The following is a 17,119-nucleotide window of genomic DNA, read 5'->3' on the forward strand; positions in this document are numbered from 1 at the left end:
ATACTTAAAGCTAGGTAGTAGAAAACGGACAGCTAATGTAGCCATAGAAGCAGAAACATGGCAGAAGTATTTCGAAGAAATGTATCAAGAAACGGATGTAGAAGAAGAAAGAGAAACAATAATGAACCCGGAACAAGGTGAAGAAGAAGAATTGACCTATACAGAAGTAAAAGATACAATATGCAAACTGAAAAACGAGAAAACAGCGGGAGACGACGGAATATGTGCAGAACTTATAAAATACGGGGGTGAAGCACTATACAGAAAGATTTATGAACTAATACAGAATATATGGAATAAGGAAACAATGCCCGAAGAATGGAAGAAAGGAATTATTGTGACAATCCCAAAACAAGGAGACCACAGGATATGTAAAAACTACCGAGCAATTAATTTACTGAATGTAACATATTAAGTACTGACTGGTATAATTAGAGACAGACTAACAATATACACAGAACAAAGCATAGGAGACTACCAGTACGGTTTCAGAAAAGGAAGATCCACGATAGATGCTATCCATACACTAAAACAAGCGATAGAGAAAACATACGAGTACGACGGAGAAGCACATATACTTTTTCTAGACTTTAAACAGGCTTTTGACAAACTAAGTAGAAGAAAAATGATCCAAGACTTACAAGAGAGCAAAATACCAAATAAAATTATAAGAATGATAGAAATGACAATGCGAGATTCCCAAGCAACAATAGACACCGGAAGAGAGAGAACAGAAATAATAAAAATTAAAAATGGAGTAAGACAAGGAGATGCGCTCTCAACTGTACTATTTATTCTATCATTAGATAAGATAATAAAAAAGTTGTCAAACGCAGGAACTATAAATAAAAATACAGTACAAATAATTGGATATGCGGACGATATAACCATAGTAGCAACAGATAAAAAGGCATTAAAGAAAACCTTTCAAGAAATAGAAAACGAATCCAAACTAAGAGGACTGGAAATAAATGAAAATAAAACAAAATACATGAATGTAAGTAAAAAAAAGAAGACGCAACTGACAGAAATGACAATAGACGCACACAGCTTCGAAGAGGTTGAAACATTCAAATATTTGGGAGTATTAGTCAACAGAAGAAATGAAAGTGTAGATATGAAAAGAAGAATTCAAGCAGGAAACAAAGCATTCTACAAATAAAAAATTTTTCAAAGATAAGAAGATAAGCCGAAATACAAAAATGAAAATCTACAAAACGACCATAAGACCAATAGTGCTATATGCTTTGGAGACATTCACATTAACAGCAAGAGAAGAAGAGCAGCTGAAAGTTTTTGAGAGAAAAATTATGAGAAAAATTCTGGGACCAAAGAGGGAAAACGAAGAGGATGCAAGGCTGCAATGGATGGGTCAAGAGAACATAGTAAGAGCAACAAAAGCACAGAGAATTAGATGGTATGGACACATAATGAGAAGAGAGAAGAACAATCCGTTAAGAGTTATAACCGAATGGATACCACCAGGTACAAGAACCAGAGGCAGGCCTAAACTCAGATGGAGACAACAAGTGGAAGAAGACTTAAGAAGTATGGAAATTAGAAATATAGGAAGCAAAATCAGAGAGAGAGAAGAATGGAGAAAGGTAGTGGAAACAGCGAAGTCACACCAGCAATTGTAAAACCAAAGTCAGAATGGGATGATCCCCCACAAAAAGGATCTTCAAGTGAAAACAGCTTCAGCTTCCTCGGGAGCGTACAGCTTGTATATATATATATATATATATATATATATTGATGTGATCTTGATTATTGATATGAGATAATATTCTTATATGTTACTTAATTTAATCAATGTATTAATACTAATCCAATTAATTAACCAGATCACATATCAATATGTTTTCAATCTCAGGGCGAATTATAAATTAATTACTTACTTCCGTGGCTTCTAAATATTTCTTAATGGTTCCTAATCGGGATAGAAAAGAAAAGAGTAAAAAAAATACACATATGGGTTACAATTATAATCAAAATATTTTTTATTTTATTTAAAAGGCAATCAATGCTTAATATTTGCTATTTCTTATCATTCTTAAACATAACATTTACAAATGGGAATCTTATTTCCTTTTGGTTTTCAATTGAAAGTTTTTATTAACATTTAACTATTAGGAGTTATTAGGAACAACTCTATTTAAGTTTGATGAAGCTTTTCTGATATTATTGATTATGTTATTCAATTTTTTATGTGGAATTTAATACGAAAAACCCATATATTCATGTCCAAACAAATGAGACTGACCTTTTCCTGGTGAACTGAAAATGTCCTCACACAAAACCCTTTCCTGCTATCCTTGGCTGCGATCAAACCTCGTCCTGGCTTCCAGTGATGTTCTCCTTTGAAAAACTAGCTCGAATAGCTCTCGTTCCTGCTTTTGTCGTGATGCTGTGTTCTACCTTTTTCGAAACTGCTATCAGCTACCGGGACACTCTGGGCTCAAGGAGGTTCTTTTACTCTCGACCTGGCCTACTTCTCGTTCCACGATAGATACTCCACACTCACGGAACTACACCGGCTATCTCACTCCTCGAACACTACCGTCTACTACTCGACTTCACTTCTCGACAGCTCAAAACATTCTGATCTCACTTTGTCATCCATTCCCCTACTTTCTAAATATCCCTTCCAGATTCACAAATCAATCTTCCACCACCAACTCTCATTCGTAATATTCCTCAAAACCAATTTTTAATCTTTCTAAATATGCTTAATGGATTTCAAAAGAAAATATTTAATTCCCATTCTAAAATACTTTCTAACTATTTACAAATTTTAATGACCTATTCTCTCTTTCAAATGAGTCTTATTTAGCATAGGCTAATGATCGTAACCTTCCGCGAAAAACGATAATGAACTATCATCTATTTCACTGAGTTTTATTTAGCATAGGCTAATGATCGACCTTCCGAGAAGAACGATAATGGTACGCGTCATTCACTTTGTTTATCTAAGCACATTGTTCCGAGTTTCGTACGCTTATTCTAATCACTTCTTAAAATTAAATATAACAATTTGTTGTATACAGGTTGTTCTAAATTTATATGCCCGTGGTTGAGAAAATTGAAAATATTTTATATTAAATTGAACTCTGTTTATAATTATCAAAATTTAATTTTCATATCAAATAGAAATATAACAATATATATATATATATATATATATATATATATATATATATATATATATATATATATATATATATATATATATACATTCGATGATTAATATGTTAAAATCTTAATCATAAATATTATTAATAATTATTAGAAGTGGCATTCACTCATTGTTAATAATAACAGGTGATTCAGTGAAACGGTACGATTTGGCAACGCTGCTGACGATAAAATAGAGATGTCCCGGGCTTGAGACGTAAACGTTGTGAATCTAGAGAGTGGGAAGTTTAGTTATCATGGAGACGTGGTCGGATGAACAGCGCGCATTTGCTGTGAAAGATTATTACAAAAATGGTGAAAGCTTTGTGCGTGTGCAACGAGCGTTTCGTTTAGACTACCATTTGTCGCTCCGCGCTGCAGTTCCGTCTAACATGGCTATTAAGACTTGGGTTAAGAACTTTTAAAGTAGTGGTTTAACATCACAGAAAAGAGGTGGCAGCGTCAGAACTGCTCGTACACCACATTAAAGAGGTACAAAATTCATAACACGCAAGTCGTCACAAGTCAAATGTTGGATCGGAAATAATGCCAAAAGTAACAATTTTAGAGGTAACTACATAATTGGGAAACATGAAGAGAAATAAAGCTGCAGGAGAAGATAGGATTACCACAGATATGATATTAGAAGGAGGTAAGGAACTCACTGCAATTGTAACTAAGCTTATAGACAGTTGTTTACAGCAGAGCAAAGTCCTTAAGAGCTGTACCAACTCTAAAGTAATCTTATTACACAAGAAAGGTGATAATCGAAAGTTGGAAAACTACAGGCCCATCAGTCTATTGTCACACCTATTTAAAATACTCACCAAAGTCATAACTACCCGACTAACAAGAAAATTAGATGAATACCAACCATATGAACAGGCAGGTTTTGAAAAGGCTATTCAACTTCCGATCACCTGTTAACCACAAAAATATTAATAGAAAAATGTAACGAATACAAGTTTGCAGTTTTTATAGCATTTGTAGACTACGAAAAAGCTTTCGACACTATAGAACACACGGCCGTAATAAACGTAATGCAAAATTGTAGAATAGACAGCAGATACTGCAAGCGCCAGTTAACTTGGCGACAGCGAATACGCACAACGACACTGAGACTGATGATCATCCCATAAGCCACTGTGCAATGCGTCTCGCCAAGTTAACTGGCGCTTGCAGTATATTAACTTAATAAAAGAAACTATGAACTAAGCTACAGCTACATACTACCTAAATGAAAATGAATACACGAACCCTGTACCATTAAACAGGGGAGTCAAAAACAGGGAGACACTCTATCACCCAAACTGTTCACCTTAGGTTTGGAGGACGTTTTTAAAAATCTAAATTGGAAATATAAGGGAATAAACATCAATCGCCGCTACCTCAGTAATCTACGATTTGCGGATGACATAATCCTGATAGCCACTGACCTACAAGAACTGCAAACCATGCTTTCAGAACTACACACAGAATCTTCTAAAATAGGACTGAAAATGAATTTAAACAAAACAAAAGTCATGCACTTCGCGAAGAAACGATGATAATAATAAACAACAAAGTTATAGAAAAAGTTGAAGAATATACAGGGTGTCCCGAAAAGATTGGTCATAAATTACACCACACATTTTGGGGTCAAAAATAGTTCGATTGAACCTAACTTACCTTAGTACAAATGTGCTCATAAAAAAAGTTACAGCCCTTTGAAGTTACAAAATGAAAATCAATTTTTTTCAATATATCGAAAACTATTTTTTATTGAAAATTGACATGTATCATTCTTATCGCAGGAACATCTTAAAACAAAATTATAGTGAAATTTGTCCACCCCATAAAATTTTTATGGGGGTTTTGTTCCCTTAAACCTCCCCAAACTTTTCTGTACGTTCCAATTAATTCATTATTGTGATACCATTAGTTAATCACAACGCTTTTAAAACTTTTTTGCCTCTTAATATTTTTTCAATAAGCCAGTTTTTATCGAGATGCGGCTTATTTTTTAATATATTTACATAAAAACTTTATGGAGGTTTTGTTCCTTTAAACCCCCAAATGTTTGTGTACGTTCCAATTAAACTATTATTTTGGTACCATTAGGTAAACACAGTGATTTTAAAACTTTTTTGCCTCTTAGACTTTCTTTGATAAGTCACCTTTTATCGAGATGTGGCTTCTTTTTCAAAATATACCTAGTAAAAAAATCCCGAGGAACTGCAAAGAGTAAAACAAGTTATTGTAGAGGTAAAGATGGTGTGCTTTTAGGAGAAACAACAGAAAAATTGAACAGATGGGCGGAGTATTTTGAAGAACTATTAAATGCAAATAAACAAGCAGAACCCCAGGAAATAAAACAACATGAACAGGATAACACAGAACAACAACTTGAAGAAGAACCTACACTACAAGAAGTAAAAGAAGCAATATTGAATCAAAAAAATAACAAAAGCGCAGGAGAAAGCGGAATTCCGGCAGAGATTTTTAAAGCAGGAGGAGAAAAGCTGCAAGAAAAAATTTTCCGACTAATATTAACAGTCTGGCAAAAAGAGGAAATGCCGCAACAATGGAACAGTGCACTCATCTGTCCAATCTACAAAAAAGGTGATGAAACAAGTTGCGAAAATTATAGAGGAATATCGCTATTAGAAGTGGCCTATAAAATACTTGCAAAAATCATCCGAAATAGATTGCAAAAGGAGGTAAATAAGATCATTGGAGAATACCAAGGAGGTTTTAGACCAGGAAGATCAACAACAGGTCAAATATGTTTATTAAAACTAATACAGAACAACAGCTACGAACAAAATTTGGGACTACACATGTTGTTCATTGACTTTAAACAGGCTTACGACTCAGTAGACCGAGATATGCTGTATGAAGCAATGAGATCCTTGGGTATTTCAGGAAAGCTGGTTAAATTAGTGAGAATGACGCTCAACAATACAAAAAACAGGATAACACTGGAAGGAAATTTTTCAAAACAATTCACAGTGAATAAAGGACTGAAACAGGGTGACCCTCTATCTACAGACTTATTTAACTTGGTACTAGAGCACATAGTAAGAAGGATAAAAATTAGTACAAGCGGTACCATATTTAACAACAGACAGCAGTTTATAGCTTACGCTGATGATCTAGTCATCCTAACAAGAACAAAGGAACATCTCCAAAAAATATTCCAAAAGTTCGAAGCGGAAGCAAAAAGGTATGGATTAAGAATCAACCAAGGAAAAACACAATACATGGTAATGAAAGGAGATATAAATAAAGAGGATAACTATATAAAAATGAAAGGAGGAGATGAATATAAATTTAAGGAAGTAGCAGAATTCGAATACCTGGGAGTGACCGTAACCAGTACTGGAAGGGAAGAAAAAGAAATAGATAAAAGATTATTGAAGGGAAGTCGAGTTGTGGGTGACTTAAACACGATATTAAAAGCAAAAAATGTATCAATAAACGCGAAAATCAGAATGTATGAAACGATAATACGGCCCACAGTGTTGTATGCGAGCGAAACGTGGGTAATGAATCAACAAGAGGAGAAGAAGATACAGATATGGGAAAGGAAGGTCCTGAGAAAAATTTTTGGAGGTATACAGATAGCGGAGAAAACCTGGAGGAGACGAACAAATGAAGAAGTAATGAGGATGTATGGGAGACCAAAAATAACGACAAAAATACGAGCCCAAAGAGTTAGATGGCTGGGACATATTACTCGAATGCCAGAAACTAGAAACGTCAAACGAATATTGAATGACAGAGCATTGGGAAAAAGGAGACGAGGTCGCCCAAGGAAGAGATGGTTAGAGGCTGCAGAGAGGGATTTGGAAGAAATCGGGGTGAAGGACTGGAGAAAGAGTGCAGAGGACCGAAAAGAATGGAGAAATATTATCCAGAATTTAGAAGCCGTAGGCCTATAAGGCCCGTTAGCGCTGTTATATATATAGAGACGTGTTTTTCCTGATTCACTTCAACGAAAACTTTCCCCGGAAAAAGCGGGTTTTTCCAACAAAATCTTTAATTTTCAACTAAAATTTTAGATAAGTAATTGTTAATCAATAATTAAATAACTTGGTAATGTAAAAGCCCTTTTCGTATAGATTATAATTCCAGAAACAGATGGAAATTGAGTGAACAGTTTAGCAACAATTAAATTGTTAATTAAAAATTTACGGTCACTATAATAACGACAATAATTATAATGCATAAGAATAACTATGATTTTTCATAAATAGACACTATACCTATCTAATGTACTTTACAGAATTGAAATTGGACTATTTAAGCGGCCTCAGGAATATTTTAAAATTGTAAACAATTTTTTGGCTTATAAACAAATAGAATATCTCGGAAAATATTAAACTAAATTAAATTTTGAAAACGGTATTCTAAAAACAGCGGCAGGGCGCTTCTTTTAAAAGAAAAAAAAACGTTTAATTACGACGAGTGGTTCCTGAGATACAACCGGTGAAAGTTGACCGGAATTTACGGCAAAGATATAAACAATAGGATCATAATTTTCAAACCATCACCTTTTCATTTTGTCCTCTTTCTCCATACCAATTTTCATATCTTTAAAATACTCATAACATATATTATTATAATAAAAACTATGTGTGAAAATTGCCAAAAATAGCAAAATTCTAATCAAAAATTAGGTTGCAGAAAATGTAACCCTCAAAGTTCAAAATCGGTATACGTTAAAAAAATGCATTTTCTCGGCTTCCCATGCAGCAATTTCCTTCATTCTTTTTTTGTTCCCTAATAACTCGAGTAGAGCCATCGAACTAACGCATTATTAAATGTCAAACTTGCTTTTGTTTTGTTATAATAGATTAATTTATTTATAAGAACAGAAAACTACATATTTTTTTCAGTTGTAGGCTTTTTCTTAGATAAACTTACTACAAGTGTACCTTTTAAAGTTAAAAACATAAATATTCTCATTTGAAAGCTGTATAATTATTTAAACAATTTTTATTTAAACAAATTAAAATTTTGTGTTATAATAAATAAATTAATTTATTATAACAAAACAAAAGCAAGTCTGACATTTAATAATGCATTAGTTCGATGACTCTACTCGAGTTACTTGGGAACAAAAAAAGAATGAAGGAAATTGCTCCATGGGAAGCCGAGAAAATGCATTTTTTTAACGTATACCGATTTTGAACTTTGAGTTTTACATTTTCTCCAACCTAATTTTTGATTGGAATTTTGCTATTTTTGGCAATTTTCACACGTATTATCCATAGTTTTTATTATAATAATATATGTTTTGAGTATTTTAAAGATATGAAAATTGGTGTGGAGAAAGGACAAAAATAAAAAGGTGATGGTTTGAAAATTATGATCTTATTGTTTATATCTTTGTCGTAAATTCCGGTCAACTTTCACCGGTTTAATCTCAGGAACCACTCGTCGTAAATAAACGTTTTTTCTTTTAAAAGAAGCGTCCTGCCGCTGTTTTTCGAATACTGTTTTCAAAATTTAATTTAGTTTAATATTTTCGGAGATATTATATTTGTTTATAAGCCAAAAAATTGTTTACAATTTTAAAATATTCCTGAGGCCGCTTAAATAGTCCAATTTCAATTCTGTAAAGTACATCAGATAGGTATAGTGTCTTTTTATGAAAAAATCATAATTATTCTTATGCATCAAAATTATTGTCGTTATTATAGCGACCGTAAATTTTTAATTAACAATTTAATTGTTGCTAAACTGTATACTCAATTTACATCGGGTTCTGGAATTATAATCTATACAAAAAGGGCTTTTACATTACCAAGTTATTTAATTATTGATTAACAATTACTTATCTAAAAGTTTAGTTGAAAAATAAAGATTTTGTTGGAAAAACCCGCTTTTTCCGGAGAAAGTTTTCGTCGAAGTAAATCGGAAAAAACACGTCTCTATGCAGAATTTAATGGCGGTGAATTTTTATTTGAGTGTTTTTGGTGTAAAATTAAAATCTTTGGAGTTATAGAGCAAAAATTGAAAAAAACACGATTTTCGGGCGCCATTTTGTTTATAAAAAAAGTAGCACACTATCTGCGGACTTTGCATACTTATATTATTAATACATACAATCATAAGCTTCGATTCCAGCAATAAAATGTCCTATTCTCCGATAATCAGCCCAGACTATAATCTATTATTGATTTTTCTCTGCTTATAACGTTCCGTGTGTATTTGTAAATATTTTTATGTTCGAAGAATGTGTTTATTATTAGATTATGTAGTTGACAGTATTTAAGCAGTCTCTTGCCGTTATTGTTCCTCGTATCTTCCCCATGTGCACCAATTACTTCGTTATATTTGTGATCTTGTTTACCATCTCTGCTGTTAAAGTCTCCAGCGATGAATATTCTTCCTTCGCATTCTTATGTAATTATTGTTAGCTCATCCCAAAATGTATCTTTTATTGCTGAGTTCTTGTCTTCGCTTGGTCAATATACAGCTAATATTGTGCAGTTTTCTACATGAATGCCTGTCAATTCTACTTTTAATATTCTTTCGTTAATTGCCTCCCACGTGTTGAAAGTGGAAAAAAAAATAACTTTGGCGTGAATTTGATTAGTTCTTTGTTTTTACATTCAATTTCTGAATGTAAATATTGTACTGAAAAATTTATATTAGTCATTTTGATTTTTAGATTTTCTCCAAGACACCAAAATGGAAATCATGGAAACACTACCTGAACATTCATCGCACGAAGCAAATTATACAAATCCTCATGCTGAAGCAAAAACATTAACTAAATACATGAACGAAAGACCTTACAAATGTGAAATTTGTTTTAAGCAGTTTAGTGAAGCAAGTCGTTTAGAAGTACATTTGAGAGTGCACACTGGAGAAAAACCCTATAAGTGTGAAATTTGTTTTAAGCAGTTTACTCAACCAGGTATTTTAAAAAGACATTTGTTAGTGCACACTGGAGGAAAACCGCACAAGTGTGAAATTTGTTTTAAGCAGTTTAATCTAGCAAGTTATCTAAAAAAACATATGAGAGTGCACACTGGAGAAAAACGTCACAACTGTGAAATTTGCTTCAAGCTGTTTAACCAATCAAGTGATTTGAAAAAACATTTGAGAGTGCACACTGGGGAAAAACCTCACAAGTGTGAAATTTGTTTTAAGCAATTTATTCAAGCGAGTGATTTGAAAATACATATGAGAGTGCACACTGGGGAAAAGCCCCACAAGTGTGAAATTTGTTCTAAGCAATTTATTCAAGCAGGTCAGTTAAAAACACATTTGAGAGTGCACACTGGAGAAAAACATCACAAGTGTGAAATTTGTTTTAAGCAATTTAGTAAAGCGATTTATTTGAAAATACATATGAGAGTGCACACTGGGGAAAAACCCCACAAGTGTGAACTTTGTTTTAAGCAGTTTAGTCTAGCAGGCAATTTAAAACGACATATGAGAGTGCACACTGGGGAAAAACCTCACAAGTGTGAAATTTGTTCTAAACAGTTTAGTCAAGCAGGTTATTTGAAATGCCATTTAAGAGAGCACACTGGGAAAAAACATCACAAGTGTGAAATTTGTCTTAAGCAGTTTCTTCGAGCAGGTCATTTAAAAAGGCATTTCAGAGTGCACACTGGAGAAAAACCTCACACGTGTGATATTTGTTTTAAACAATTTTCTGAAACAAGTCATTTAAAAACACATTTGATAGTGCACACTGGAGAAAAACCTCACAAGTGTGAAATTTGTTTTAAGCAGTTTAGTCAAGCAGGTAATTTAAAAGAACATTTGAGAGTACACACTAGGGAAAAACCCTATAAGTGTGAAATTTGTTTTAAGAAATTTTTTCAAGCAAGTCATTTAAAATCACATTTGAGAGTGCACACTGGGAAAAACCTCACAAGTGTCAAATTTGTTTGAAGCAATTTATTCAATCCAGCCATTTAAAATCACAATCAAGCAGTTTAAAAAAAACATATGAGAGTGCACACTTGTGTAAAACCTCACAAATGTGAAATTTGTTGTAAGCAGTTTAGTAGAGCAAGTAATTTGAAATACCATTTGAGAGTGCACACTGGAGAATGATCTGAGTAGCACGGTTGGCAAAAACCATGGTTTTTTCCAAAAAAAAAACAGGTTTTTTTGGTTTAAACCAGGTTTATTTGATGCAAAGTATAATAAGTCTAAATACTTTAAAAATAATAGTAACAAACAATGAAAAGAATGATTAAGGCAACTTTTATTTTTATTTACACACACAAAAAATTAACATAACCAAAAAAAAAACATATTCCAACGTAATAATATTCAAAATAACTGAGTTCGAAAGTAAAAAAATAGAATTGATTTATCTTAATTTTCTTCATTTGTGGCAGCTGTATTAAAAACTTTAAATAAAAGCATCAGTTTGGAGGATCAGTAAAAAACCAGGTCTTAAAAACCAATTGGTTAAAACCTTGATTTAAATTAAACCAAGGTTTTAAGCATGCTGCTTTAAACCTACCAACCCTACTTAGAACTGTGAAAGTTTGTTTTTGGCAGTTTTCTCAATATTTTGAAATATCATTTAAGTACGCACACTGGACAAAAACCTCAATAATCACAAAACGTAATTAATATTTTTTTATACAACCCATATCGTCGGTACTGCGAAAACCAAATAAATGACAAATTTTCAAAAATATTGAGTTAAGTGTACCAAAATTCTCAGCTTTTTACGCTCTACATACAAGTAAGTTAAATGTACGTTCTACGTAAATGTTGCTCTACGTAAATGTTGAATAAACATTAAATGTAAAATTTAAGGTAAAATAAATGATGCAACTTACCATTGAGTTGATAATTTTTGTAATAAACAAATAAGTTACACCTAACCAACTTTTCGTTTTTAAATCATCATCAACGGTGCTACAGCCCTATGAAAGAGCCTTGACCTTCCCAAGTCATTACTCCAGTCAGTCCTATCCATTGCCAACCGTTGCCAGTTTGCTGCGCCTATTTTTCTCCCATCCTCATCTACACCATCCTTCCATCTGAGTTTTGGCCTACCCCTATTTCTACTTCGCACAGGTTGTGACATAAGGATTCTTCTAGGAGGGTTGTTCTGCTGTGATCTTGATAGATGTCCTGCCCATCTTCGTTTTTAAATAAAACAATATATTGCTACTTCAACAATATATCGCTATATTAACAATATATCGTTTAAGTTTAGTTGCAAACTTCTTAAAATATTTCTCACATTTTCAAATTTTATTTACCCGTTTTCGTCATAGTAGGCACTGCCAATGTTAGTCGCTTAATTGGTTCCGTTAGTAGATCGAAATAAATTATTTTAAACAATTTTATTTGGAGGTTTAGTTATTCCGTCTGTGTTAACTGCTCAAAGGCGATTGTAAGTACCTATTTCCAGCTTCATTTTTTTTTCATTGAGGTAACATTTTTTTTCTTTCGTTTTCTTTTAGAGAAAATCGCCAATCAAGTTAGGGGCGTGGGCTCTTATTATAAGGTTGTTAAATTGCCTAATCCAATTTTTGGGGATGTTTGGAGGAATGATACCTATTACCGCTAATTAAATTATGGATTTAGCGACGAATGCATCTAATTCGGACATTTGAGTTTTTTTGTATTATGGTTTCCGTTTTCTACCTGGTATTCCCGTATGGAGGAGATTCCGTAGGAGTTGGTTATTTTTGTTAAATTTGGTTCGAGCTTTATGGTCTCATCCCGGCTTTCAGCCGGTTTTTTTATTGATTGGCTACATCCACGTGTCATGGTTGGAGAAATAGGAGCATGGCAATACTAAGATAAGTACTTTAGTGCAGGGGTTCCCACCGGTGGTACGCGTACCACTGGTGGTACGCGGGAAGATTTCAGGTGGTACGCGTCGCGTTGGTGAAACAAGCGATTACGCTGGTCTGCGAAACTGTCAGTGCAGTTTGTCGGGTCGGGTACTGCTTTCTACGCTGTTATCCAGTGGCGGCTCGTCAGAGGAGGCAAGGAAGGCTTAGCCTCCCCATAAATTTTTTACACACGCTACACTGTTTTTTTTATCATGAATCGCGAAAACAACAAGCACTCTCACTATTATACAACGTGTATATTCCATATTATCACTAAATATCCATACGCACGGAGCATTAGCATTAGAACACATGATTACGTCTCAGTTTTTTTATTATTATTGTAGGCAGGACCCTGGGTTATCCCGAGATGCATGAACGGAGCCGAGAAGTGGAGCAGCCTCCGTAGCTGAAGCACCACGCAGCGCAGCAGGCGTTTAAGGAGACGCGGTCTCCTAACAGTGGCATCTACGGTGCCATCACACGCTGCCCGGAGATATACCAAGGGAGGCTAAGTAGCTTCTCGGCTCCGTTGCATGCATCTCGGGACAACGAGTTTTAGGGTCCTGACTAAAAATATTCAAAAAGCTAAAAGTGCGAATTTTGTTATGAAATTTGGTATGAGGAGTTAGACTAATATTTGGAACAACTTGTTTAAATAACTTTTTCCGATATCTGTAACTCAAAGCAAAATATCGGTAATTTATCGTGTTTTTGAATTCGCAGTAGGCCGCGTTTAGAATTAAAAAAATTCAGTTGAGTATCTTAAAAAATGTGAAGCTTCATCCTGTATGGACTGCAAAACTTCAAATCTGTATTTATTTTGATATATATATATATATATATATATATATATATATATATATATATATATATATATATATATATTATATATCTACTTACAAAGATGGAATTGTTAACAAATAAACGACACAAACTTTGGTATTAAACTTTTACAATTAGACTAACTATTTTTAAAATATGTTATCATGAAATTATAATTATCACGATATTATGAAATGTAAATAAAAAAAATGGGGCCCTAAATTACATCTTTTGGCGCATTTTTTTGCTAGTGCAAATTTATATAGTATCATCATTTTTTTGAAGAAAACGAAATATCTCCAATAACAGGTGTGGTTGCTAATATAATCATTATTCACTTGGAATCTCTTCCAGAAAGATTTAATAAATATTTCTCTGAAGATTATTCCAAACTTGACTGAATTTGAAAACCCCACCAAATAATAATATAATATCGTATGGCATTTTTGCCGGGGAGATCCTTTCGGATAGTTCCAGCGCCAATTACATCTTTAACCCTGTTTCAAGTAACTAGTGTCGATGTACACTAGCCCAGGGGGACCGACGGCTTAACGTACTCTCCGAGGCACGGTGAGACGGCTCGTGTCATTATTGGAAATGAAAATGGTTTGTCTTTGGCAGGGATCGAACCCACGTCTACTGGCGTATGAGGCCAGCGTTTATGCCGTTACCCACGGCCGCTCACGTACCCACGGCCGCTCACACCCCACCAAATGAGTTGGAATTACAGGAATCTTTCATCGACCTAACAGAAGACAGTTCTATGGAGAGTATATATTCTTTGGTTCTATGAAAGACAGTTTTAAAGAGAAATCCTTAATTGACTTCTGGATGAGACGTAAATCCGCGTATCCAATGTCCTTCCGGCAAGCTATGCTGTTTTAATGCATTTTGTCACTAGTTACTTGTGTGAGACTGGTTTTTCTGACTTATTGTGTATAAAAAATAAATATAGAATCAGACTAACAAGTGTTGGAGAGGACTTAAGAATAAAATTAAGTTCAATAAAATTACTCCTGCAATTGGCACTTTAATCATAGGCAAACTGCAACAAGTTTCGGATTATTCTCGATATATGTACAATGACTAATGTAGATTTTTGTTGATTTGTATTATTTTTGGATGGTAGTTTGTACAAATAATTTTTTAACACAGCACTATATTTTTGTATTGGGACCGTGCAAGTTTGGCAAAGCGACACCTGGTTTCTACGCTCCGCAACATTTTTCGCACTTAATTATATTGGCCAATTATATTAGTCCTGGTTACTGGATAATTGTCAAAGCCATAGTCCAAAAAATAATAAGAAAAAATACGATTCAGGTTATGTTATTTAAAAACGTAAACAATTGTATGTAGTAAATAAAATTAGTTATTAAAATGCAGTACTGCAAGCAAAATACAATTAATTAAATTTACCTTTATATAATAATTGCATATCATATCAATATTGTGGAGCAATGTATAATTTTTCTTCTTCAATGACAGTAGGTATGAAATATACGTCAATTTGACAATTTCAATTGACAATATGAATTATTTAAGAATGTTGCAATATTTCTCCGCTATTCGCGTACCATCGTTTCTCGTATCCCCTCCAAGTAATTGCACACCGCGGCTATGGGCCGGTTTTTCAGTGCTGGGTTAACCCAGATTTTTCGGTCACCGAAATTTTTATGGTTAATCAGTTTTTCAGTACTAGGTTATCGCTTAAACCCGTTTAAGTTGACCAAGATTTTAACCGATACTCGCTATCATAGGTGGTTTAACTCCGAATTTTCCGACAGACGTTTGTATTTGCTGAAAGAAGAGGTTAGTTAAATTATGACATTTTGTGTTATCGCGGGAAATATTGTATTATGTATTATTATATTCTTGATTATATCTTCATCATCAGATGAAGAATCGGAACTTGAATGCATTAATCATTTTTGTAATGTTATGTTATTTGTTATTTATAAAATAGGTTATGAAATTCTATTTTGTTTATTTTTCTGTCAAAAATCTATAGAATTGCACATCTTGGTTTAAAGCACTGAAAAACGATATAAGGGTTAAAATATTGGTTAAAATTTAAACTAGGTTAGCTAACCAAAATTTTAACCGCTCACTGAAAAACCGGGCCTATGAGTAATAAATTATAATGTGCATAATTATTATTCTATTTTTCCTTTATTGTCAAAATTTTATTAAAAAACGTATATCTGTTCATATTTTTAAATAAAATTTAGTAAACATAGACAAATAGGTGTCTTGATAAAGGCTTGGAAAAGTGAATGAATAAATAAATATAGAGTTATATTAGTTATTTAATTGAAATAAAACAAGCCAATGGGCATGTTTCTGATAGTCAATATGTTTCTAAAAAAATAGGATCAGGTGGGCTTCCTTCCATTCCAGCCCACCCGGTGTTTGGTGGTACGCCAAAATCTTCAAAATACTTCAGGTGGTACGCAGTTGCTAGAAGGTTGGGAACCCCTGCTTTAGTGTGTTAATCTGTTGGGGATTTAATTTGGATTCAATTTACAAATTCTTTTCAACATATTATTTATATCTGTTCCGGGCCATAAATGCACTAAGCATATTGGTACATTTTTTTATTCAGTTAATTTCGATCGGGCGACCAGGCAAGAAACTATCTGATAATTTTTTTTGTCTGGTCATTAGCAATCGATTCCAAGGTTCAATGTATATCTGAACCGCTCAACCTTGTAATTACCTTCGTTAATATAATATAATAAAATATTTGTAAATTTTTATGTTGAGGCAATACGTAAAGTATTCTCAACAATGATAACCTGTACTTATTGTACGGTTATAGAGTATATTTCCATAGGTAAGCTGGTTAAGAGTAGATAACGATTTTTCAAATTTAATTTAAAGTATTATCTGCATAAATGGCACAAAGAATATTTGCTACGAGAGGTATATGGTTCAAAATGCATACAGTATCACGACTAATAAGTTATGTTAACATATATGTAGAGTACTCACAGTTTTATTCCTTGATGACGTCACATCAGAGCTCTGATTGAATTCCATAATCCATTTGGTTCATTTGTAAGGCACTCACTAATACGCTAAATAAATCATCGTCGATAATACTGAGCAAATTGAGTTATCTAAGCGGTATTAAAACGAATAGCAAGAAAGACCGGTATGCGGCCTTTTTCAACGAATAGCGGGAGAACGATTATGAGAGATGATTTTAGTTTGGAAGCTATTTACGATCTGCCCCGGCGAGGGGTTGAAATGCGAGTCTCAACAATAACCTGGAGTTTCCAGAAAGGTCTACATAAATA

At 33.5% G+C, this 17,119-nt stretch overlaps 1 protein-coding gene across 1 annotated transcript in view; it reads left to right on the plus strand.

Annotated features, from left to right (window-relative positions):
* LOC126891700 (zinc finger protein 235-like) overlaps positions 1-16,639 on the plus strand; it is a 57,185-nt gene extending 40,546 nt beyond the window's left edge. Inside the window, exon 2 of the mRNA XM_050660962.1 lies at positions 9,836-16,639. Within this exon, the coding sequence (XP_050516919.1) occupies positions 9,836-11,073 (1,238 nt within the window). The 3' untranslated portion in view covers positions 11,074-16,639. The remainder of the gene's footprint in view (positions 1-9,835) is intronic.
* The last annotated feature ends 480 nt before the right edge of the window (positions 16,640-17,119 follow it).

Source organism: Diabrotica virgifera, chromosome 9 (genome assembly GCF_917563875.1).
Source record: "Diabrotica virgifera virgifera chromosome 9, PGI_DIABVI_V3a".
NCBI lineage: Eukaryota > Metazoa > Arthropoda > Insecta > Coleoptera > Chrysomelidae > Diabrotica > Diabrotica virgifera.